The sequence below is a fragment of the Hydractinia symbiolongicarpus genome, chromosome 2, assembly GCF_029227915.1.
Source record: "Hydractinia symbiolongicarpus strain clone_291-10 chromosome 2, HSymV2.1, whole genome shotgun sequence".
NCBI lineage: Eukaryota > Metazoa > Cnidaria > Hydrozoa > Anthoathecata > Hydractiniidae > Hydractinia > Hydractinia symbiolongicarpus.
In genome coordinates, this window is record NC_079876.1 from 24,514,695 (window position 1) to 24,539,399 (window position 24,705).

General features: G+C 32.7%; 1 protein-coding gene across 1 annotated transcript in view; it reads right to left on the reverse strand.

Moving 5' to 3' along the window:
• Window positions 1-242: 242 nt before the first annotated feature.
• Window positions 243-24,705, reverse strand: part of LOC130630295 (neural cell adhesion molecule 1-like) — a 30,016-nt gene continuing 5,553 nt past the window's right edge. The window contains exons 5-9 of the mRNA XM_057443743.1: window positions 24,041-24,304; window positions 15,736-16,014; window positions 15,159-15,446; window positions 1,459-1,737; window positions 243-374 (exon numbers count right to left, since the gene is read on the reverse strand). Of these exons, the coding sequence (XP_057299726.1) occupies window positions 1,490-1,737; window positions 15,159-15,446; window positions 15,736-16,014; window positions 24,041-24,304 (1,079 nt within the window). The 3' untranslated portion in view covers window positions 243-374; window positions 1,459-1,489. The remainder of the gene's footprint in view (window positions 375-1,458; window positions 1,738-15,158; window positions 15,447-15,735; window positions 16,015-24,040; window positions 24,305-24,705) is intronic.

Sequence of the window (24,705 nt, forward strand, 5' to 3'; positions counted from 1 at the left end):
AGTTTACTTACATAGGTAGCTTAACAAAAATTTTGTTTCGATAAGAAATATTTAGTGTGCCACATAAGTCTAGAGCAATTAAATAGTTTCAAACAAATTCCTACCTGTGGCTGTGAAAGGAAATTTTTTTTCAATTTCACCAGCTCTGTTTTTTGCTTTACATGTGTAGTTTCCAGTACTGTTTCTTGTTACATCTATGGTATATGATACCTGTTCACCTGGGTTACTAGCAGAAAGTTCAACGTCATTTTTATGCAATGTTAGAATTGCTGAAGGAATTCCATAATCACTTGTGTAGCAATCCAATACAATTGTTTCACCTACTTTACCTTCATGTTTATTAGAAGGTGTGAAAAATAATCCAAATGCTTGATCTAAATACATAATGATATAAAATAGAAATAAATTTAAAGTCTTCCTCCCTTGTCACTGTTAAAAGCATGACCATTATAACTGGTTGCAAGAAAAATCTTCCTCAGTTTAAACAGCCCAGAATTCTTTCTAATGTTTTAATACTTTTTTTACCTTTGCTAGGTAGTTTTACATACATTTTTGCACACAAATGGCGATCCCAATGAAGGTCTTTTCTCTCAAGGTATGTACTCCCAAGGAGTAAAAAATTGCGGGAAAAATTGTTTGCAGAATTATTGTTTACGATCGAGAACAGGAAAAGAGGAAAAGGTCGCGGAATTTATTTTCACGTAGGGTCAGGGTCAAAGTTAGAGTAATTAAATGTGGTAATCATATCTAACCCTAAATTTACGAAGGCTTTCTATGACCTATAAGTCCGTGGCAGTTTTCCTCTTTCCAACAAAAATGATCGCAATATTTTGGCTTATGTCTGTCTGGTTATAATCCCAGTATTAAGAATCTGCTAAAAGTTTTTGGTAGTAAAAAACAAGTCATTTAACGTATTGACAAAATGCTTAGAAATTGAAAGTGCCATTTTACTTTGTTTAGGTAAAATTCAAAAATATCAGGAAATGGTGTTAAATTGAAAATTCAACTCTATCTTCAAGGGCAATCGCGACGAAACTGAAGTATAGTGGAGAAGCACACTGCAGTTAAATTGTTATGCGTTACTTGTTTGACTTCCAAAAAGACTTCTATTATATTATTAATACTTTTTATAATTAATATTAATATATGTATGATTTGAATTCAAAATTTGCTGAAACAATTCTGGCAACACGACACGACAAAACGAAAGCATTTACCTTTTTAGTTATTACTTGTTTACCAAATGACCGTGAACACAGAAGTTGCAAATTATTTGTTACAAAACGAGTCATCCTCGTTATAAAAGCAGCAGCTATTACAAAGTAAGCCGTTTATTACAAAACACAGTGCAACTGTACATTTGCATCTGTTTTGACTAAGTATGTTTAATTATCCAAACTAACTTAATTCTATACACCTGAAGATGATTTGGCGTGCAAATAAGTATTTTTACCGTACCTATGGCTGTGAAACGAAACATCTTCTCAATTTAACCAGCAGTGTTATTTGCTTTACATATGTAATCGCCAGTACTGTCTCTTGTTACAGGAATGATTGTATATGACACTGCTTCACCTGCATTGCCAGTAGACAGTGCAGTGCTATTGCCACTTCTGTACCATGCTAAAACTGCTGTAGGAATTCCATAATTACTTGCATAACATGTCATATTAAATGCTTCACCAACCTTACCTTCATTTTTATCGGTAGGTTTGATGATAAGTCCAGAGGCTTTAACTAAATACAAAGCAAGAAAAAATTGATTTTTATTTCTCTTTTATAATTGAATTTTCTATCTAAACCTTGGAGATAATTGTGCTTCGAAATTGTAACACTAAAACACCACTTTTTTGTTATACCAGTTTTTTTTACAAATTGATTTATTGCAGAGAATCGAGCGCTAAAAAGTTGTTTATTGAGCTGTATTCTGCAAGCATCTTATACACTGTTTCTTTTTATAAGAATAGGCAGGAAACATAAAAAAAAATTCGTTTTAAACAGCTTGAACAACAATAACTTCTTGCTAGAAAGAAATACTTATGAGATTATATATTAAACGACGCACACTTCAACATGTCAATGTCATTCTCCCCGATATAGTTCTCTGTATCATCATTGAAGGGTTAAAAGCATAGCAAAATTAGCAACAAAAGCGTCTGATTACGTACTTTGAGTTCACTTCGAACGCAAATCACGACGTACTAAGTGTTGCGTGGTTGCCCATCCAAGCGGCACAACGTCCATTGGAAACAGTTTTGCGCGCACAAATTAAAATAGGTGAAGAATTTATTGGTAGAAATCATGAAAGTACGTCATTTTAGAGAGCTCCTGACAAGTCAAAAAGTTTGAATTCCAAAACGATCAACGTGTGCAAAAATGCTTTTGAATATTCCACAATACTTTATTGCGTGCGCTCGGAACCGACGTGATAAAAGATTGAAATGGACTTTCGCCTTTAAATGAACATACGCAATTGAAACAAAGTTGAACACACGAAATGATGACATACGCTTGATTAATAATGATGTACTTAATACATGATACAAATTGTGCTTTTTATTGTGATAGCTGTGAGAATATCAAGACATTGTGTATTATTACCATCTCGCTTGCGAGGATAGTATTGCGTTTCAACTCCTAACTATCTAACCAATTAACTGACCGACTAACTACGTCCGAAATAGTTAATTTCTACGTCATCGACGACTTTCTTTTACGTAAACATTTTTTTAGAAAAACTGCCTTCGGGTGGATGCGAATTCACGACCTTAGGTCTCACGTTATGAGGCCTTAGCCAACTGAGCTACTAAGCCTTATTAAAATATTTTGAATTTGACCGCTTTTACATTAATCATTTGTAAAATTGATTCGACAGCTGGCGAATTAACGCAAAATGACGTATTAATGCGAAATGCAAGTTTTTTAGAATTTTTTTGGCGAAATGATTCCTCTCAACGAGATAAAGTTGTGTTGTGACTTTCAAGTTCTAAGAATAATCCTAATGAATTTCCTCATTATGATTTCAAAAGAATTTTTAAGCGGTAATTTCGAGAAATGGTCAAAGGCTTCAGAGCTATGAGACCTAAAAATTTCACATACAGGTGTCTAATAGATAAATATAAAAAATCAGTAAGTATCATAGCCATGAAATATATCCCTCACGCCAGGAACAGCTGTAAATTAATTTTTAGGCTTTGCGGAATGATTCCGTTATAGTTAAAACATATTGTTTCTGTGATGTGTATTTGAAATTGATATGCTAGTTTTTACTATTACTATTTTTATCAAAAACAGTTTTTTCTTAATATCTACAGAAGCCTTAATCATTTTTTTCTGAAAAAAAGTATGTATTTTTCGATTTTACTTTTTTCACCAGTAAAATATTTTATGTCAAAAAAAAAGAACAAGAGTAGCCTTAACATTTGCTACCATAATTTATAACACTAGTCGTTAGCCCGTGGAAAATCCACGGGTTCGCCCGTCCTTATTATACCGCATTGAGTGCTTCTCGCTATTGCGCAGCTAAGCTACCATTTTACGTGACAGACAGACAGACAGACAGACAGACAGACAGACAGACAGACAGACAGACAGACAGACAGACAGACAGACAGACAGACAGACAGACAGACAGACAGACAGACAGACAGACAGACAGACAGACAGACAGACAGACAGACAGACAGACAGACAGACAGACAGACAGACAGACAGACAGACAGACAGACAGACAGACAGACAGACAGACAGACAGACAGACAGACAGACAGACAGACAGAAATACAGACAGACAGACAGACAGACCGAAATTCAAAATGCTCAAAAGAAAAGTTTTGGCAATTTTTTTCAGAAGCCAAATGGGAGCTGATAAGTAAAACTACGGATATAACTTTGAAAAATTGGTGTGTATAAAGTTGTAAATAAAAAAAGTAATAATCACTGCACTTTACGACGTTTCGGCCGTTCGACTGCCATTTTCACGTAAACGAATAGTTATTAGTAAGTTAGTAATTTATGTCAAGGTGATTTTAAAAAACTTCTTTCCTTGCCCACACAAAACTCCTATTTCACGTAGGATAGTCAGTTATACAATCAATTCGATAGTGTTGCCATGGGTTCATCTCTTGGCCCTTGTTATAGTATATTTTTCCCCGATGAATATAAAAATGGTTTAGTTTTTACATTCATTTTCCGAATCTGCAAAATTGCTTCAGAGTTTTCCAGGATATATTTCGAAATGCAGAATCTTAGAAACATACTGTTAAAAATTGGCTATCCCTCAAACCTGATCGATCGATGTATTAAGTCCTTTCTCGACAGAATGTTTCAAAATAAAAAAGTTGTCATCAATGTGCCTATGCTAGAAGTTTTTAATATTTTATAATACTTAGGTAAATTATTCTTGAAACTGCCATCTCAGCAGCCACTCTATGAAGCAGCCACTGCACTTTTGAAAAACAGAACTTACTCAAATGAAAACAGATATAAAGACAATAAAAATACTTTTAAAAACGAGCAAAAAAATTATCATACAGATCAAATAGCGATAGAAAATACCAAAAAACCTTAAGCATAAATAAAAAAAAATAATTGGCAAAGCTATAGATCACAATTCCAGAGCATCCTATCATTAAAAACGAACTTACACATCACAAAAATAAAATTGCTAACAAATTTAACGATTTTTTTATCATTGTTGGACCAGATCGAGCTGCAAAAATTCTATTTTCTACAAAAAGCCGCAGCTCTTACTTAAATACTTGCGATACTTCAATGAATGAATCTGAACTTCCGAGAAAGGAAATGCAAAGTGCTTTTTTATCATTACAACCAAACAAAAGCTCAGGGCTTGATGACAGTAGTGTAAATATTGTAAAAAGAGTAAATGACATTATTGAACCATTTCTATTTTATTTCTTAGTTTACTTAAAGTATGGAAAGTTGCAAGACCAACAAAGAAAAGCTAGAGTAATATATTTTAAATCAGGAGAAAGCTCCGAATTCACTAATTATAAACCTATTTTAGTATGGCCATGCTTTTCCAAACATTCTTGAACGGATAAAGTATAACCGTCTCTACGACCATCTAGTGCAAAATGATAGGTTACGTAACAAACAATTTGGTTTTCAAAAGCACCATTCAACGGGCCATGTAGTCATGAAATTGATAAGTGAATTATTAAAATCTTATAATCAAAGGTTGTTTACCCTAGGGGAAAATTGATACCGTAAGTCAGAACATTTTATTATCTAAATTAAAATCTTCAAACCATAGCATAGCGTACGACAATACAAGGACGCCCGTTTTAACTAATAGAATGCGGTGTCCGGTGACCCACATGAATCCATTCTTGGAGCCTTACTGTTTTTGATTTACATTAACGACTTACACAATTCTTCCAAAGTGTTGAAATTTATTTTATTTGCTGACGATAGTAATCTTTTCTTCTGTCATACTAACATTAAATTTCTTTTTAAAACGGCTAATCAAGAACCTGCGCACATAAACGAATGGTTTAACGCAAATAATTTCTCCCTCAATATAAGTCAAACTAAATATATATTATTCTATGACCGTTACAAAATTCAAATTACCTTTACTTAAAGTAAACAATGTCAGCATAAGGAGAAAAAAACAAAAAATTCTTTGGCGCAGTTTTAGATAAATCATTGACATGGAAAAAACACGTACATACTCTTGATAAATAAAGGTCAAACAAAACTTCATTGGTTAAAAACCTTTATTTTTCCTTCATACACAGTTATTTATCATTTTGTAACATATGTTGGGCAAGTAATAATGTAAACAAATTTAAAAAATTACATAATAAACAAAAATGCCGTTTTGGTTTAGACAGACATGCACCAACACAACACATATTTCGTCAAACTGGGATTTTAAACGTCTATCAATTAAATATGTATCAAGATTTACTTTTTATGTATTTTTTACTACTTAATTTAATTACAACACAAATATAATACCAAATTTTCAAAAAATAATTATGAAAACCAAAAAATTTTAAGGAAAATGCAAAAACAAAATTATTAGCGACGGAACTTATAAATATTTATAAATACTTTAAGATACACACTCGTTATTTTTTAATATACTGTGCTGTGCTGTGTTCTTCCTGCGTGCGCAGAAATGGAGGTAACGTGTCTGCTTGGTTTGTTTACATCGGGCATTACATAATCACTAGAAGCGCGCGCAAGTAAATATCTGGACTGTGATTCCATCTATCAATATAGTTAGAGTTTCTTTTTTACTATATTTTTTATTTATATTTAATATTAATTTAACTTTTAACTCTTTCTTTTTGCTTAAAAACGGGGCTTGGTGATAAGACAATTCGTGACTTATTTTTGCTCCAGCCATTATTGTATATATTTAAAGAAATATTAAACCTATAGTATTTATTTAACGGCGAAAATATATATCTGTTAACCTACTTGGATTCATCATAGAGATCTTGAAACGTTGATCACGAAAATTTATAGCTTCATGTACTTATGACGAACGGTTAGAGAGATGTTGGGTTTTTTTGATGACGTCATCAACCGGTCCATTCCAAAGCGGATTCGGGAAACCCATTTTAGTCCCAGGTGGTCCCTAGTTACTCACGCTATAAAAAATAACTGACGTCACCACCTTATTGTGAAGTTATTTGGCCTCAAAGTTTTAATTGCATTGTAATAGCTTTATAAATCTAAATTAAGATATATTGATGTCAACTTAATGTTATTGACGTTGTTGCAGTATAGTCAAAAAAGTTAACAAAAAAGACGAAAATTTTTCGGCTACATCAAAGGAAAATAAAGATATTCACTTTGGCGGTCACGGACGGACACAACTTCCGTATTATTATAAGAGACTAGGCGATAAAGCCCGTGCAAAAATCCACTTAGGCATAAGTGTCACTGGAACTTTAATGAAGTTAGCAAGAAAGAAAATTATTAGAGAATTTTGTTTACCCGTTTCCTTTATTGCTGGTTGAAATAAGGTATGTTTAAGGGGATATTGGGTGTTAAAAGCTTTTTGATACTGTCATTAACCCTGAAATTTGAAGATGAGACCGTCAAATCAAAAGACTTTTACAGTGGTTGAATTCCATAATATCAAGGATGTGAATGTCGAAAACCTGGTCCTTTGCGACTCTATCTCTGCAAACAAGGTGAAGAACGAGAGGTATGTGATTGGGTATCTTGCCCAAGACAAGCTATCTCCGCTTTAAAAAGACTCATAAAAATACATACTCTCATGATATCTCCTATATGGCAAGGTTTCTGCGTTAACCATGTCGTTTAATCTGTGCAATATCCAGAGTGGTTAAATAAACACTCCTAGATCTTGGATAAGATAGAGGCGTTGGAAGGACATTTCTTAAGCAACATAAGTGTGAAGAAAGACATGTACATTAACCTTAAACTTAAGAGCGAGAGGGCAACATCAGAACCAATTTCCACAAGGAAAAAAAACTCGAGGAATGTACAGCAATAATCAAACTGGCGAGTGTATATAGACAGGGTAATTACTGTGCACACCATACTTGAAAGAATATAAGTACAAGGAGGTTGCGGTATATGGCGCTAGCTACTTTAGCGACTCCGACGATGATGACGAGATCTTTTTGTAGTAAGAATCTGTGAGTAAGGACTACCCAGCCTAATATTTTGTAATATCGTACGGGCAAGTACTAATATCATTAAATTGTTAAAATTAAAAAGTAAATAAAAACGTGCATGTAGAATATTTTTAATGTACACAGATCTACGTCTGTCAAACCACTGGTTTGCAAGATTAATGTACTAAATGTATTTAAATTAAAACATCAATCAAGTGTTATTGTTCATTTTTAAAAGTAAACACAGACTACTGCCAGATATATTTTTTAAACAATTTTCATCTATTCAACATCCAAATAATACCAGGTATGCCTAAAGTAACTTTACTATTCCAAAAAACTATTTCAAAATTTCAAAGTCTAGTTCTTTTTTAGTTCGACATAGAAGACCCCATCTGTAGAATTCATTTTCGACCGAAAGTATGAAATAAATATGAAGTGAATAAGTTTGCAAGACGCAACAGTTATTAATGTAAGGAAATATTTTTAGTACAAAACAAAAGATTGGTGTTCGTATGATAAATTAAGACGGCTTATTTATTTAAGTATATTTTTGCATTCTATTGTAAATAGTAATATGAATGTACAATAATATTCATTAGCATATAAAACTCAATAACTAGGGTTTGGTGAAAAGGCTCAATGCCTTCTACTTGTTCCTGCTATTTTATTGTGACCCATTAGCGCATGTAACTTGTTATTATAGGCGAAAGAATATTTATTATTATTATTTAAGTATATTTTGCTAGTTAATTTCCAAAAACCTCTTTCTGTTAAACCATAATTCTAATAATATATAATATTAATCCCGTATTTCCCATTTGTTTAACTCTACGCCCTGAAAGTATTTAAAATTTTTAGCTTTAAAACCTTAAATCTTAAATATTTCTGCCCCGAAAATAACTTTCGTGACTTTTAGATTCTTTATCATCTTCTTCTTCGTCATCCCTACCTTCAACTAACTGCATGCTTTGGCATTCTGCAAGCATCACGATCTCGAATGTTGGCTAAATGACCTTCTCTACTGTGGTCTTTGGCTACTTTTTGTCTACTTATTAATACTCATGTAATCGACAGAACTCTTTTTAAGAACTATATACATCTAAAACTATGTAAAATAAAAACAATTTTTGAAAACTTTGTCATTACTTTTCTCATAAACATTTAAAAGTCTGATATTTCATAACACAAACCGTGATAAATTTTTGTTGGCGATGTTTAATGTTTAATTAGCAAAGATTTATTAAAGACCAAATCTTTAATTCTTTTCTTCAGGTATGATTAGCCGCAGTTGACAACAGGATTAGATTCGGGACTTGAGATACATCAAAATGCGTTGGGTAGCAACGTAACAAACATGATATTTGCAGTTGTCCACAAAGCAAGATTTGTTTTACCTGCATGGAGAATTATAGTGAACACGCAACATAAATTTTTAAAAACAGAAAACGCAGAAAAATGATGTTTAAGATTTGATTTTATGTCAGAAACTGCATGTTTTAACTGCGTCTAAAAGAACTACATAATAATACACTATAATCTATGTAATGTTGAGAATTTGACAAGAACTGAATTAAAAAAATCATTGTAAAAAGAACGCAAGTTGTATAGGTGCTTTTGTTCAAAAATATTTTTTCCCTACTGTTAATTACCTCTTTTCACAGCATTGTCTAAAATAATTTGTTGCATTGTTAAAAAACTAATATTCTCTGTTCGAAAAAAGGAAGTACAAGTAGCGGGATAGTGGTAGAACAGTCGACTTGTAATGATAAGGTTGCAGATTCGAGTCTCCACTGCAGTGTACTCTTAAATGTATTATTGTCAGTCCATCTGAAGCCATCTACTGACCACCAATGGGCTCGCGTTACAGACGAGTAAGATGGAGCAATGCTGCGAAGATTTGTTCTTTTTTTATATGAGAAGAAAGCAGAATTTACAACTACTACATGACCTAGTGCACTAGCAATCAATGCTTCTTCTATCGGTGCCGATGGTGTGGGTTAAAAAATTAATGACACCTCCAATTACGTACAAAGCATTGAATACAACAAGTGACAAGTGACATTGGTGTAATATATAACAAATAATAAGCATGTTATAAAACCAGTATTGGATATAGCGATGTAGTTTCTTTAACATTGTTATGCATAATATCCAAAATCTAATAATATAATGTTGAGGCGAACAGGGTTAAATAAAAGGTACGATGTGTTGCTAAAGCACTGTAACTATCAGTCTCTTTCTTGATATTTCTAATTCAGTCATGATGTGTACAGTATAGTTCTGTGTTAATACTTTCTTTTAGTATATAAAGAAAAATAGATATATAAATACTATACGTACTAATAGATTAGACTTTGTGCTTCACTGAATATCGTTAGAAAACAATACTTATAGTATATAGATCACAACTAACTTTTACCAATGCGATCTTGGAACTTTATTGTCGACGCCTTTACAAACAAATAGCTGCGTTTCATTGACAAGCAACTATCAGAATGTTCTTTAACTACCTACATCATAATACCCGTATGCGTCTGTCTTTCTGTCATGCAAAATTGTAACGGTGGCTTTTTCGATCTTGCTAAGTCCTTGAAAAACAGGGGGGTTGAAATATTTTATTTTGTTATATGTTTATGTGCTATTTGTTTTTATTCATTAATTAAAAAGAATAGTTATGGTTAACATTTTTTTTAAATAGATGTCTTATCAAACACAACAAGAAAAACGTTGGACAACTCGCCCAAAATATTTTTTTTAAAAAATAAACTCTTGTTTGAATGTTCTGCAGTTATTGTAGGGAGTCTTTGAACATAAATTAACGTAATTTTCTTCACCAATCAACATATTGACGTGAATCTTGTGTGATTACGTAATCTAAAAATAGGCAGAAGACCCATTGTCTTCTTGTCGATTTCTTCTAGTATTTTTTATTGAATAGTATTTGCAATGCTGCCGCCTTTTTCTTTCCTTCCTCTATCAAACATTACCATCATTCTGTCACTCTTTATTATTATAACCTGCTTTTTATTATCTTTTCAGCAATTTTTTCAATTTCTCTGGATTGGATAATGCATTTTGCACCACACCTAAGACCCTTTATAATATTTTAATCCAAAATTCACACTTTGCCATATACATAAATATATACGATAAATGGTGAATCGTGGCATTCCTCCTCTATATACAATTTTGTTACCGAAAATGTAAATAAGTCTTTCAAAATAAGAATTTACAGAATCTGATCCCTTTGGATCTTTAAATGTTGTACCCTTTCACGAAAGCTTAACAAGAAATGTTATTTATACAAATCAGAACTTCTAGAAAAAATCACTACATTTTAGCTACGACCTAACCCTCACCACATGCTAAATAAAAATTCTTGTCTCATATTGCATAGATTCTTCTATGTAACACAAAATGTGAGAAAATTATTTATACCTTTATACTAATTGATACTAACTTATTATTTATACCTTTCATTATCTAGTAGTTTTCTTTAAAGATTTTGTGGCTTGTTACATATTCCATGATTCACACTGAAAGCTCTAGTCCAATAATATAGGTCCTTATTCCTAGTACAGACTACTAATACAACTAACTAGCTAGCTAAATAAGAGAATAAGAGGAAGGAGGTGCTACGTATTGGGGAGCACTAGTAACGTTAACTAGCTACATAACTTAATAGCCAGCTAGATGTAAGCTGAATATTGCGGTAAGGTATGACATAACTAGCTTTGTCTATATAACCAAGAAAAAAACTTGACTTCTCTGAGTGGTGGTGGGTTGTTTAATGCTAGTTTGTATCTACATCATCAAAACTAGAAAAGCCAAAACAAACTTTACACAAAACTTGCTATGCTGCATTTTCATAACCCTTCTTCAAATGTTTTTGTTAAGACTTATTTTAAAGGAGTGAGTAGAAAAGGCTAAAAGAAAAGCTACGGTATTCATTAAAATGCACCTGTCTATGTGTGCCACAAGGAGAATACTAATTACAAGTCAGTAGGGTCTTTGCATAAAAAATTAACTTACATTTAAATTTAGGCAATGGCTTCATCCTAATAATTTTTTTTTTTTTTTCTAGTTTAACTGATTACATTCTACTTAAACATGTAAAACTATTGACAATAAAGTAAAATTGACCATTGGTGGCAATAATTTTTTTCCTAGCAACACTACAAAATACCTTGGTGTTTTACTTGGCAGTGATTTTAAATGAAAGTGTCAAGTAAACAATGTTGCAATAAAACTAAAACGCGTAAATTGTGTATTAGCTAAATTAGGAATACTGCTTTTAGTGTTCCGTGCCTTTGTTTTCTCTCATATAAAATTTTTGTGCCGTATCACCTACAAAATGTTGTCTTTCTCTACAACTTGTTTTATAACACTTTACCTTCCTTCATTTATAATAGTTTCAGGAAACGTTTCTCGCACGCAAGAGTCACCAAAAACAACTCTAATGGTGTGATCAACCAAAGTTATGTCAGTCAGCCATGTCATCACAGGAAGTGATGACGTCATAATGAGATGATGGTTGAGAAAATATGTCTTTTTTAGAAATTCTCGTTTTTTTATCTTTTTTAAAATTAATTACAGTACTAGTCATTAAAAAAACTGATATAAAAATGTAAGATATTATTAGGAACATTTACAGGTGTTACCAAAGGATTTCTCTAGGGAGAAAATGGACATTGATCAGAATTCATTTTTTTTGAAAAATCGATACTTAAGAACCTTGGTGTTAGTAGCTGTCAAAAAATAAAACTTGGTATATCTATTAGCACATTCATGTCAGTAACTACTCAATCAAGGAAAATTGGATTGACAAGTGACAAAATGACCTATCACGTCATCATATGACGATAGATATAAAAATAGGAGAAAACAAATATTCAGGTCTGCAAATTACTCAGTGTGTATGTCTATATTGTATGATGACTTTATTTCACTATCACATGCATAATCACATATTCATGCAACTGGTTAATTTAGAAAACATTTATTTCTAGCACTGTCAATAAAGGACAAAGTGACAATGACAGGACAATTTTTGTAAAAAAAAATTTATTGTCCGAAGGACCTATAAAAGTTAGGAAAAGTCCCACAATTTCAAGGAAATTCATCCAGTATTTAAAAAGTTAAGGGACTTTGAAAATGTCACAGGCACTTTATCCCCCCATTCCAAATAGGGTTAAATGTGATGATATGAGTGGCTACCTGGCTGCTTGACTTGTTCCAAACAAACGTGAAATTTTTAGCTGTTTATCAAAAATAGTGATGTTCCTGGCTCCTTAGTTATGGAGTGTTCCTTATTTTTAAAACAACGTCCGTAAAATAACATTAGCCAGGCTTACTGACAGTGCTTTTAAAATAGAAGTTGACATGAGTGTCTTACCCGGTTCATTTTTTCCTTGGGAGAGCAATTCTGGAAGTATTTAAAACTCACATTTAACACATTTGTGATTTCAGAATTATGATACTAATTTGACATAGTGGGGCAAGTTGAACTGTACACTTTCCCTGGTATGTTCTTGCTTATTTTTGTTACATTTCAAGCGTCTATCGTGGATGGTAATTGGTAAAAAATATTTAAAATTTTAAAATGTAAGGCAAAAGGGATGAGTGTTTCGTAAATTATGTATTCTTAGCATTTCTTCAAGTAAATAAGTTTTTTTAGGGATTTTGCTCGGTCGGATTGGAGGATCACATTACAAAGCAATTTAATAATTGTTCCTTGAAAAAACACAAAAAGGTTACTCGAAATTTTTGTAAAATTTTGTTCATAAACTACTTGATATATCGAAAATTAACTTTAATCCAAGACCCATTCTTTGGTGAGGTAAGGTGAAAACAATTATTGTTTTCATATTGTCAGTAATTCGATGAAGATAGTTTTCTGTGAGAGGGAGATTGGAGAGATGTGCATATTTTACATGGCTAGCCTGACAAATATCGCGGGATATGCCCTGTCTATTATTTGTAAAAGAGGCCATGGCTTTCATGGGGAGTCCTAGAGTATTAAGTGCTCATTTCAAGCTACGCAGACTCAATTATGGTCCGCGCTCTGCGAGACAACTCCCTGCAACATCCAACGGCCCTCGCATGGCTTGGGTTAACCCGGCGCGATGGTAACATTCACTCGCATTTTTGAATTGCCGCCTAAATAAACAATTTTGCAAATCCAATTTTTAAGATTTTATGTATTAACGAAAAAAAAACTTACGAGGACCTGGCTTTTAGGAACATTTAGACTGAGATTTTGTCACAAATTAAACATGTTTACTGCTGCAATTCAGATTTTCTTATAAGAAAAAATTATTATTACTTTTTGGATAAAAGCCTAAAAAAATAGGGTGCCATGTAAAAAAATACTGTACCCTTTTTACGTTTGAAGATTAATTTGAAAGTATATGCTCTATCAGTTTACATTACTTACAAACTGTAAATATTAAGGTTAACCACAACAATGCTTGATACAAATGTACGATTATTGACAGCAGATGGACACAGAGAGTGACAGAGAAAGTGTGACGGAAAGTTTGGAAATATTAATTTTAAATATCATTGTACGCAACAAATTACTTGTGATTATTAACAAAAATAACTACAACCCTAGAAAAAATACTTGTAAACATGTGATAAGAAAACCCAGTCTTTTCATTATTCTTGAATTTGAAATCGCTTAACTGTCCCCTTCTCTTTCCCCAAAGTCAATGTTGCGTATCTCTACTACTCCAGGTTCGTGGATTACTCTGTTAAAATCAGTCAAACATTCAACATTGATTTTTAGGGAAGGGAGAACTTTTATTAAAAATGTTTTTCCAGGGCTGTAGCTTAGCTGGCTACTTGCTGTTTTGCGTGATAGTTATGCTGGCTTGCTACCAGCAAGCTAATTTTATGTTTTTGAATTGATCAGTGTAATCTGAAATGCCCCTGAGCGTTAGTAAATTGCACATTATGTTCTAAATTTACCAGGGAACAGTAAAATAAAAATGTATTCGCATCATTCTGAGAACGTAGCTGGGTTTTAGGCTTACCTATCTAACGTATACCTAAAGGTACACTCTTAAATTTTGCAATACTTAAACTTTTTTTTGCCACACTACCACCCTCTTTAACCCTCTTTATAACTGTGTTAACAACGATTTTGTAAAACTGCCAGTTAAAAGCTGTAAAAGTCAACATTTTGTTGATACACTCTTCAACCTTTTGCATGTAAACAACTAGCATTTCGAAATTTGCTAATGACTAATCTCGTTTTCATACTATACTGCATTTCGTATGCATATTATGCAGAAGAAAATGGATATGGAATTAGGTCTATAGCAAAATATGTAAGCATAAGACCATAAGACTTAGCAACTTAGTAAATCATTAAAATGCTTTCGCGCAGCAAAACGGACTTAAAAATACTTTCTTCGCCTAGCGACTGCATTTTCCAGTCTGTGACGCAGATAGTGGTATCCAACAACATAAGAACGGATAAAGTACTACAAAGTCTATAAGCAGGTATATGCGAGGAGGACTTACCAGCATCTCCTGTTGTTACAATAATAAATTCAGTAAACTGTCCTGCTCCAATAAAATTTACAGCTTGTACTCTTAGTTGATAATCTACTTCTGGTTTCAACTCTATTATAGTGTACATCAGGTTTGTCAGATCTGTTATATTTTTGGAGATATTCTTTCCATCTCTTTGGTATTCTAACGTGTAGTATGTGATTGGTTTATTTCCTGTGTATGCTGGTGGTGTTATCAAAACTGTAATTGACGTTGGTGTTTTTGAAGAAACTTCCAAAGTTGGAGAATCTGGTTTATCTAAAAGAATGAAGTTAATATTTTGGTCAGCAAAATAGTCTATACTGGTTTATACATTGCGAATTTAAGAGAATAGAATGAGTTGTGTTACGAGTGCTCTTGATATCTTTCTCATTTATTAAAAAACTAGTCGCTAGCCCGTGAAATAATCCACGGGTTCGCCTGTCCTTTTTTATACAGCACTGTGTTCGTCTCACTACTTGTGCAGCTAAGCTACCATTTTGCGTGACAGACGGACAGACGTATACGGGTATTATAGTATAGATTGTAATAACAATTTAAAACTTACCAATAGCTACAAAACGAAACATCTTCTGATTTTCACCAGCATTGTTTTTAGCGTTACATGTGTAATTACCAGTACTGTCTCTTGTTATAGGATTAAAAGTAAGTAACACAGCTTCACCTGCATTACCAGTGGAAAGTGCAGTGCTACTACCACTTTTGTACCAAGTTAAAACTGCTGGAGGATTTCCATAGTCACTTGTGTTGCATGTCATTGTTACTGATTCACCAACTTTACCTTCATTTATATCAGTAGGCATAATGGTAACCGCAGAGGATTCATCTAAATGCAAAATATAAAAAAAGTATTTTTTTTTTGTTCTTTGTCCATAAAAAAAAGTACTGACATCATCAACCGCAATAAATATATTACTGCGTCATCTCAGCCCTTACTTTAAAACGAGTTCCTTTTTTATCGAGATTAGTGAAGCACCGAGCTGTGCTAGCGCAGTGTAACATTTCTAAACTTTAGTTCTTGAGTTTTGTGAACAAACGTAAATTGTTTAGCAAGGCACAAAAATATTTTGAATTAATATATTGGGTCCAGTTGGTTTCGCCAATACCAACGAAAAAAAAATTCTTGTACGGTTATATGAGTTTTAGCATAGATGGAAAGGGACTACAACCAGCAGAAGCTTTAAAAAAACGAACTAAACAAACAGAAGTATGAAAAGGTTTTAATTGTTACTAATTGTTGGAATGTTGTTAGCCAACATGTCCAAGAAACCAAAAATTTAGTCAGTCTTTTAACACAAACGGAATCTCGTAAACACATCAATGTGGATTGTAACAATGAATACGATCTCTTTGTTTTATACGATAGTATAGTTCCAATTATCACCGCTTTTTTAAAATGGTAAAGGGTAGAATATAATATTTATGAATTCCCACGCTCTGTCTTAGTAATGGTGTTTCTTGTTCAGTTCCAGCCCCTGTTTCTCAAAGTTTTAGGGTAAAAAAAATATATAACAGAAAATACTCTCTCTGTTACATCTCTGTAGCTTCGAGTTTTAGCAAGGCTTGTTCCATTGTTGCATCTACGTAAACTTTATCCACTACCTTAATCGTGATTTCGCACACCTCGTTATGTCTCATAGTAATGCAACAACTCTTGCTAAGTTGCAACGTATTCTTAGCACATCCCAGGACGCCACAACTAAGATCTTCTAAGGCAGACTTTTAATCAGTTTAATGTTTCGAAATTTCTGCGAATTCGTCGTTTATTGACTCTCAAAAACAAAAAGCTTTTTTATCTGTTGTTTTTGTTTCTAGCTTTTAAATTGATTGTTGATTTTTTTCCTGGTGACCGTCTTCTGGAAAGATGGTCTTTTCGAGATGGATCGAATAACCACGCTCTATTGGAGCTTTATCGGATATATTTTTGATGCCAAAAACGTTCTAGTCGAAATCATTGACCACATATCTTTTAATGATGGCTAGTATTAAGTGAAAATGGGGTTTAAAATAACAGGGCTGACATCATATGAAAAACCTTTATTAATATTTGGTTATTTTCGCGGCCAGAAAGTTTTGCGGATCCGACCAACCGAGAAATTTTGGTATTTCGCGGGAATAAACTTTCGTCGATAGACCATTTCTAAAAACTAGCGGAAAAATACTTTCTTGTTCGTAGGAGAAAAATAAAGGTAAAAAAAAATTCACTCAGTCATCTCTACGACAACCCTTTTGTTTTTTTATTTTGTTACAATCAAAATGAACTGAAGAAAAAAACTGACGGACATCTTTCGTTTTTAAAAAAATATTTTTCGTTATTACTTTCATGATGTTCTTCTTCTTATTCTTCGATGTTTAAATAATGCACAAAATCTCATCACTTCCAGGCTCTATGAATGTGTCCTCATTAGGATGATTTTAATAGTTGCTCCTCAATCAATACCGTAAAACCTCTAATTTAGTGCGGCAGAAAAAATAATTATTTTGGCCATACTGCATTAATAATTAGAGGGAATAAATTATCTTCGTTTTAGCATTTCAAAACCGCACTAATAATTAGAGGAAAACTAGATCACAACTGCATTACATTAGAGATGAAAAAAAATACTTTTTCTTTATTTTTTTTTCTTTACAACATTCTTTTTCATTTCTTGTTTTTAGCTTCTTCGAACCTAGCCCGATTCTCTTCATAATTCTTTATCTCCACTAATGTCTTTTCTTCGATGTGACGAAGAAAATTCTGGTTTGGCGTTATAAAGTGAAATTCCGCTTGCAATTCCAATAAAACATTTAGAAGGTGATGTGATAAGAAAACGGGTAACTGAACTGTTTAAAACAAAAATTTGTAAATTTCATTTTTTTAATCCGCACTATAATTAGAGGGAATTTTGACCATTAACACAGTAGGTTATAGGAGAATCAAAAATTCCTTAAAACTCATCCGCATTAACAAATAGAGGGGAAAAATTGTTCAATTTTCGAAAAATAGGCCATCCGCACTAATTTACTGTACCGGTATTCGCTTTCAAGGTTTTACTTTCTTCTACTAACAAGGGCATCTTTTTTGTAAATCCTCTGAATCTATGCTAAAAGAATTTTCTTCAAAAAATTTCTTCTTGCTGTTTGAGATTTTCAGAAAGATAAAAAGAGCCCTGAAGACGAGGTTGTATCGAATCGTGTTTATTCCCCCGATTTTTAATTTTTGAGAGGTCACGTGAAAATGTGTTATTTGAAGCAAAAGAAATTCCTCTGCAATATTTTTCATTCAAACTCAGTTTGATTTATAAATAATGCAGAATATTGCGAACAAATCGTGCGTCATATTTTTCATCAATATATTGCAGGTTGTTTTCACATTACAGCAACATATCATGGCAATATTCTGCAAATATTTACAATATATTGTTGGCAATATGTTGCTGTAATGTGAACCAGCCTTTATGCAACGGCATTTTAAATCTCCACCTTATTTGATTCCCATCAACGCTACGCGGGGCAGAATCTTTAAAATCGCCTGATGAAAGATAGATATATAGATAAAAAAAAACAGCACAGAGCCTGGACGCTGCTAAGTTTGAGTCCAGGCTAAAACTTTTTCTTTTTCAGAGATCGTGTACTCCTCGTGTGGCCAGAACAGCCAGTGTACGGCCATGACTAAAACTGCTTACATTTTGTTGGTCGTCCCTTGCTGATCTGGCTTGCCGTAGTAGCTTTATTGATGTAGCTATAGCTAGAAAGCTAAATACTCAGTTCTTTAAATTTGTGTATTTTATTACGTAAGAAATATTTAATATATATAATTGAGAAAAATGTGCTGGCTAGTTAGCTAGCTAGCTCAACTATTGATACTGATTTGAATCTTCTTTTGATTGGTGCTGACATACCCCTTCTTTTTCTTATAACAATCCTAAAATTACTTTTACCATAGCTATTAATCTAGAATTTCCAGAATTTTCCAGATCAGTTTTGAAAATATCCAGTTAAAGTTTTAACTATAATTATAAAATACTACATAAATGTAAAAAAATTATTTTTTATTTTTGTTCTACGGCTTTAACCGGTAGAACTTTAAAATGGGCTCCTTTTTTGTCGCCGTTATTACTACCGGGACTAGTGAAGCACGGCAGGATACCAGTCTAGTGTAGCGGTACGGGAATTACTAGTTTTTGAGTGTTATAACAGGCTACTCTGTTTTGGACAAGGGGCAAATACGTATTATTTTCACAAATTAATCTTTTGCATATTATTTTTTGTTCAGTTTGGTTTGGCTAGTACAAAGCTTCAACGATTTGGTTATCTTTTATGTGATCTGTGTTTTATTAATGATTTATTACATATTTTTGTTTTGGTAGGTGTGAGAACGGCTAACGTGTTCACGATAAATCAGTAATACGCCGTAGAGCTTGGTTTATTTATCTATTAAGTTGCATTTTAACATTGCAGGTTAGTTACAAGAGTAATTGAGAATTAGGATACTCAATGACTTTTAGAATCTCCCAGGATAATGACGGAAATGTTCAACCCGCAGGGCTTCTTGTCAATTTTTGTAGCGCATCGCCACAACACATGGACACATTTTTATCCCCGACGAAGACAGGTAGTTGACTTTTGCTTTTGTCTGTGTTTTGCCCTTCTAAGTCTAAGTCACTACTCCTTCGTCAGGATCATTTTCATGTTTAGAGGGATAGCGTCGTGAATGTGTTTAAATAACACTAGCTGTTTCCCGTGGAAGAATCCACTGTATTCCATTTAATTTATGTAGCAGATATATGTCCCTCAAAAAACAAACAATACAGGAGTGCGCATCTTACATCTGCATTATTATATAAATGACCAAAAAAATTAAAGGTTTTCAACAACTGCAGTATTTATGTGACATTTAAATTTAAATCTACTAAAATTACTTGCTCTGACCATCTGACAAATGCGAAAATTATTCGGAAAGAAGTTTCCAAAAGCATTTCAACATACATGTCACCCATAAAATTTAAATCACTCAAAACGCCACATATATACAAAAAAGCTGATCAATGTCAAACACAAATCTCTCTCATTGTATATGTTAAAATCAGTTAGTTTATTGCAAACCCTGCCAAAGGTTGACACACAATGTGAAAAATAAACAATAAATTGTGCCTCTGACAGAATTTTTTATCTAAGGTGTAAAAAAAGGGATTTGCAAGGACAAATTATAATGCAATAAAACATTATTTGATATATTGCATACAGTCCTTCCTCACCAAACTTTAGACAAAATGCCAACAAAATAACATTGTTTAAATCTAAAATTAATAAAGTCCTTTTAGCAATTTGCATGCTGTTTTACCATCAATAGAGTAAACAAAATTTCAAATCTCACATAGTATTCTGTCACAAATTTTCATAAAATATATATATAAGTCATAATGAGTCATGTTAAACAACAGCAATCAATCTGTATATAAGTTCATTTTATGTCAATTTTTGCACCAATTTTGCAACACAAAATACAAATTCTAAATAATACTAAAATCTCTTATTTTGGTCCTTCGCATACCGACGGTCTCCCACAAAAGTTTAGTCAAAATGTAAAAAATGAGAGGTAACGACAAAATCAAAGTTTGCAAAATTTAACTATTTCAGTACATATATCTACTGCATATGCCCTCTAAAACAATATTTTAATCCAAAATGCCAAAGAAAAACAGTTTGCAACAAAAATCAGTTATTTCGATAATATTGCATACACTCTTTCCTCACAAAAGCTTCACAAACTGTAAAAAAAAGAATGGTTGTAGGGAGTGCTTCTGATTCAACAAAAAAAGTTTTTTTGACATATTGCATCTAGCCCTTACCCATTAAATCTTACACAAAATTTCCAAACCTATATACGATTTAGAACACATCAAATTTAAATCGAGAAGGATCAGTCATTTCGATATATTGCACGGAGTCCTCCCCAGTAAGAATTTATACAAAATATAGAAAAACAAAGCTTGCAAGGTGTAAAATTGAATTCTTCTTCTGTGTATATATATATGGTCCTTCTTCGCAAAATTAACATAAAATGTCAAAAAGGTTCAGATATAACATCTAACACAACAAAAATCAGTTCTATATGTCATGCCATTGTCTTCCACCAAATGTTCCCCTTAAAGTTTCACAGACACAGCCTGTAAATTAAAAACAACTAAGATCGGGTATTTTGGTCTATTTCATACCATTCTGTTCCAAATAACTTATAAAATGTAAAAATTGAGTGGTAAAACAGAAATGTCAAAAAGAAGAAAAAAATAGCTTACAAAGAGTATAAAATTGAAATCAACAAAGTAGCTCTTTTGGTGTATTAAATATAAGCCATACGCACAAAAGTTTACACTAAATGTAAGAAAATGGTTGTGTTTAGTAATTCTAAATTAAGAAAAGTCAGTTTTTTTAGCATGCTGATTAAGGTTTTTGCCCACAATTTGAAACAAATTAAATTTACATTTTAAAAATAAGTAATTTCTGAACTTTATTTTCAGAATATTTGGAGGAAAAGAACTTCGCAAACCAAAAAAAACCAGGAAAATGTTTAAAATTTTCAGGGTTAATAACGTTTGATGTGTTTTGTGGGAATATATATACTGGGAATCTTTAGTTTAAAGCTAGCATTAGCTAGCTACAGCAGCTAATAGCTAGTCACTTAAATATAAATTGGAGACTTAGCTAGGTATAAAGAACATGGCTACATATATATATATATATATTCCTAGCTAGCTAGCTAGTTGTTGGTGGTGGTTGGCTTTTTATGATGCTAGCTATAAAACATGTCTGGCAACAATAATATAATCAAAACTGAAAATAAAACATGAAAAAACCTTACAGAACCTTGCTATGATTAATTTATAAAACCATGCTCTTCTTCAAATGTTTTTTTAAAGATTTATATTGAATGAAAGAGTAGAGAATACTCAAAAAGAACAGCCATCTTTTTCGTAAACACAATTTCCGTTTTATGCTAGGAACTTCATTTAACAGTTCGTATGCTTTGTGAATATCTAATACCGTTTCATATGTAGCGATACCTATATATATATGCTAACATAGAGTTTTTTGGCATAAGGGTATATATATTTATATCGTTATTAGCAGCGGGTTATATATTTACACCTTATGTGCAATTTCTATGAAGTACATCCCTAATCTTTTTAGTTAAATTTTAGCGTACAGCCACGTCATAAGAAAGTGACCCGTGATTTCCGTGTCGTGGACTCACAGTTTTACTCACGCAAGGGAATTAATATATAAGATTAAGCACTGAAGGATTTGAGTGTACGTAACTTAATATTCAACACACGAATTGTTCATTTTAATAAAGAATGTGTTAGTTTTTAAACAATGTGGACTACTATCTTGACTTAGTGAAAAAGTTTAGTAAAACTGTTTTTAGTGGAATTACGAAGCTGTAAAGTTAAGTTGCAGCCTGATTAAAAAATACTTTCACTGTATATCACCCAATGACACAGTCGCAGAAGCTTCATCACTTTGTGTGGAATTTTGTGACGTAGCAATACAAATATATTTAGTCCCAATCATAGAACGATGCCCGTTCTGCACCACAATTACATCTTTGGTTTCCCCATTCACCATATAATTTCCTTTCCAACTAAATGATATAGCTGATCCACCCTCCACATCACATGTGATAGTCATGCTTTCTCCTTCAATTGTGTGTCTGATTATGACAGAAACATTTAATTTAACTTAAAAGGATATGATAAGAAAGTAACTATTTACCACTTCAGTTTTGCAGTCACTACATGATTGTTGTTAAGTGTAGAATCAAAAATGCAAAAATCTTAGCCTTGTGGGTAATTTTTGAAGCAAGTATGGAGGATGATTTATTTCATTTCGACTTTTTTATTGTAAAGACTTTTTTAAGTAGCAGATTTTGTGATGGCACACTTCGAAATTAGCTGTTTTGTCGCAACATATTTTGACCCATATTGTAGCCTCACTATTCTAATTAGAAAACTGAGAAGAAGAGCCCATTCTAAAGTTCTGCTAGCCGAAGCCGCAGTAATATCTTCAGGCTGTCCAAATTTTGAGACACCAGTCTGTACATAAACAGGTCTGTGCTGACATCAGCAACATTTTTAAAGCATGATATTTCCTTAACTGCTGATCAAAACTACATGATGCAATTATACTTCGATAATCATTTTAAGCCGTAGCTACGCAATAAGAACAACAGCTGACGTTATTAAAAAATTTGTTTCTGTCTGCCTTTTGGATTGGCAAAGTTTATTTTTCTTTGATCTAGCCAAAAACGCTAGGCCAACTACCTTGGAACAAGCTGGGACGAAAATGGGTCCAATTTTTTTAGGCTAAGTCAATCTACGGACTTTCAAACAGACAAGTTGATGACCCCAGCAAAGATTTTTTAACGTTGATATCTCTTCAACTGCTTGTCAAGAAAATGTATCCCTTTCAAGCTCTGTACAACAGAGGCAGCAGATAAACAAATTTCCGAAGAAAACAATATGGTGTAAATTGTCGCTTTTGGTAGATGTCGTCAGAATTCAAATGAAGGATGTGTTACATTCTTCTTATCTGCTTAAGTGGATTTTTTAACGCGCTTTCACATAATCCATTTGCTTTAGTTCTTCAATCGTGGAGACATAATGTTTTAAAGTAGATTAAAGTTTCGTCTTGATTCTATTTGTTTAGGCTCGGTCCTGCTTGATTTTATTTACATTATACGCGGTACTGAAGAATTGTAGTATGTACGCAAATAAATATTTAACACATGTATTGTTCTTTTTAAACAAAACAATGTGTTAGTTTACATAACTGCAAAGTAAAGTTACGACCTAAAATTAAAAAAGACTTACAGTGTATATCACTAGATGACACAGTCGCAGAAGCTTCATTACTTTGTATGGAATTTTGTGATATAGCAATACAACTATATTTACTCCCAACCAAAGAACGATTCACATTCGGTACCACAATTGTATCTTTGGTATTCCCATCCATTGTAACATCATTTTTTTTCCATGTAAATGACATAGCTGCTTCATCCTTCACATTACATTTGATAGTCATGTTTTGTCCTTCAACTGTTGGTGTAATTGTGACAGAAACGCTTAATTTAACTAAAAAGGATATTGTTAATAAGAAAGTAATTATTTAGCACTTTAGTTTTGCACCTATGTAGTTCATAATTAAGAAACTACTATTTCTTTTTCTATTTTATATCCTACTGCAGCAGTCCTCCTCCATAACATTTTTAGGCTGCAATGCTGATTTTTTGGAACAAATCACGTAGCTATATCAATAGTCAAAATACTAGTGTCAGTACTTTCTTTCCCATAAGTCTAAACTTCTCGATAATTTTATCGTGTTTGAAATTTTGAAGTCTGCTTAGTACCAAATCTTATTCCGGTTTCTGTTGGATTATTACACGAAAAAGAAAATCTAGAAAAAAGAAGCGCTTCTTATATCGGCATGTTGAACAGCACATACCCAGTCATACGCCTGCTAATGCAGTAAATCC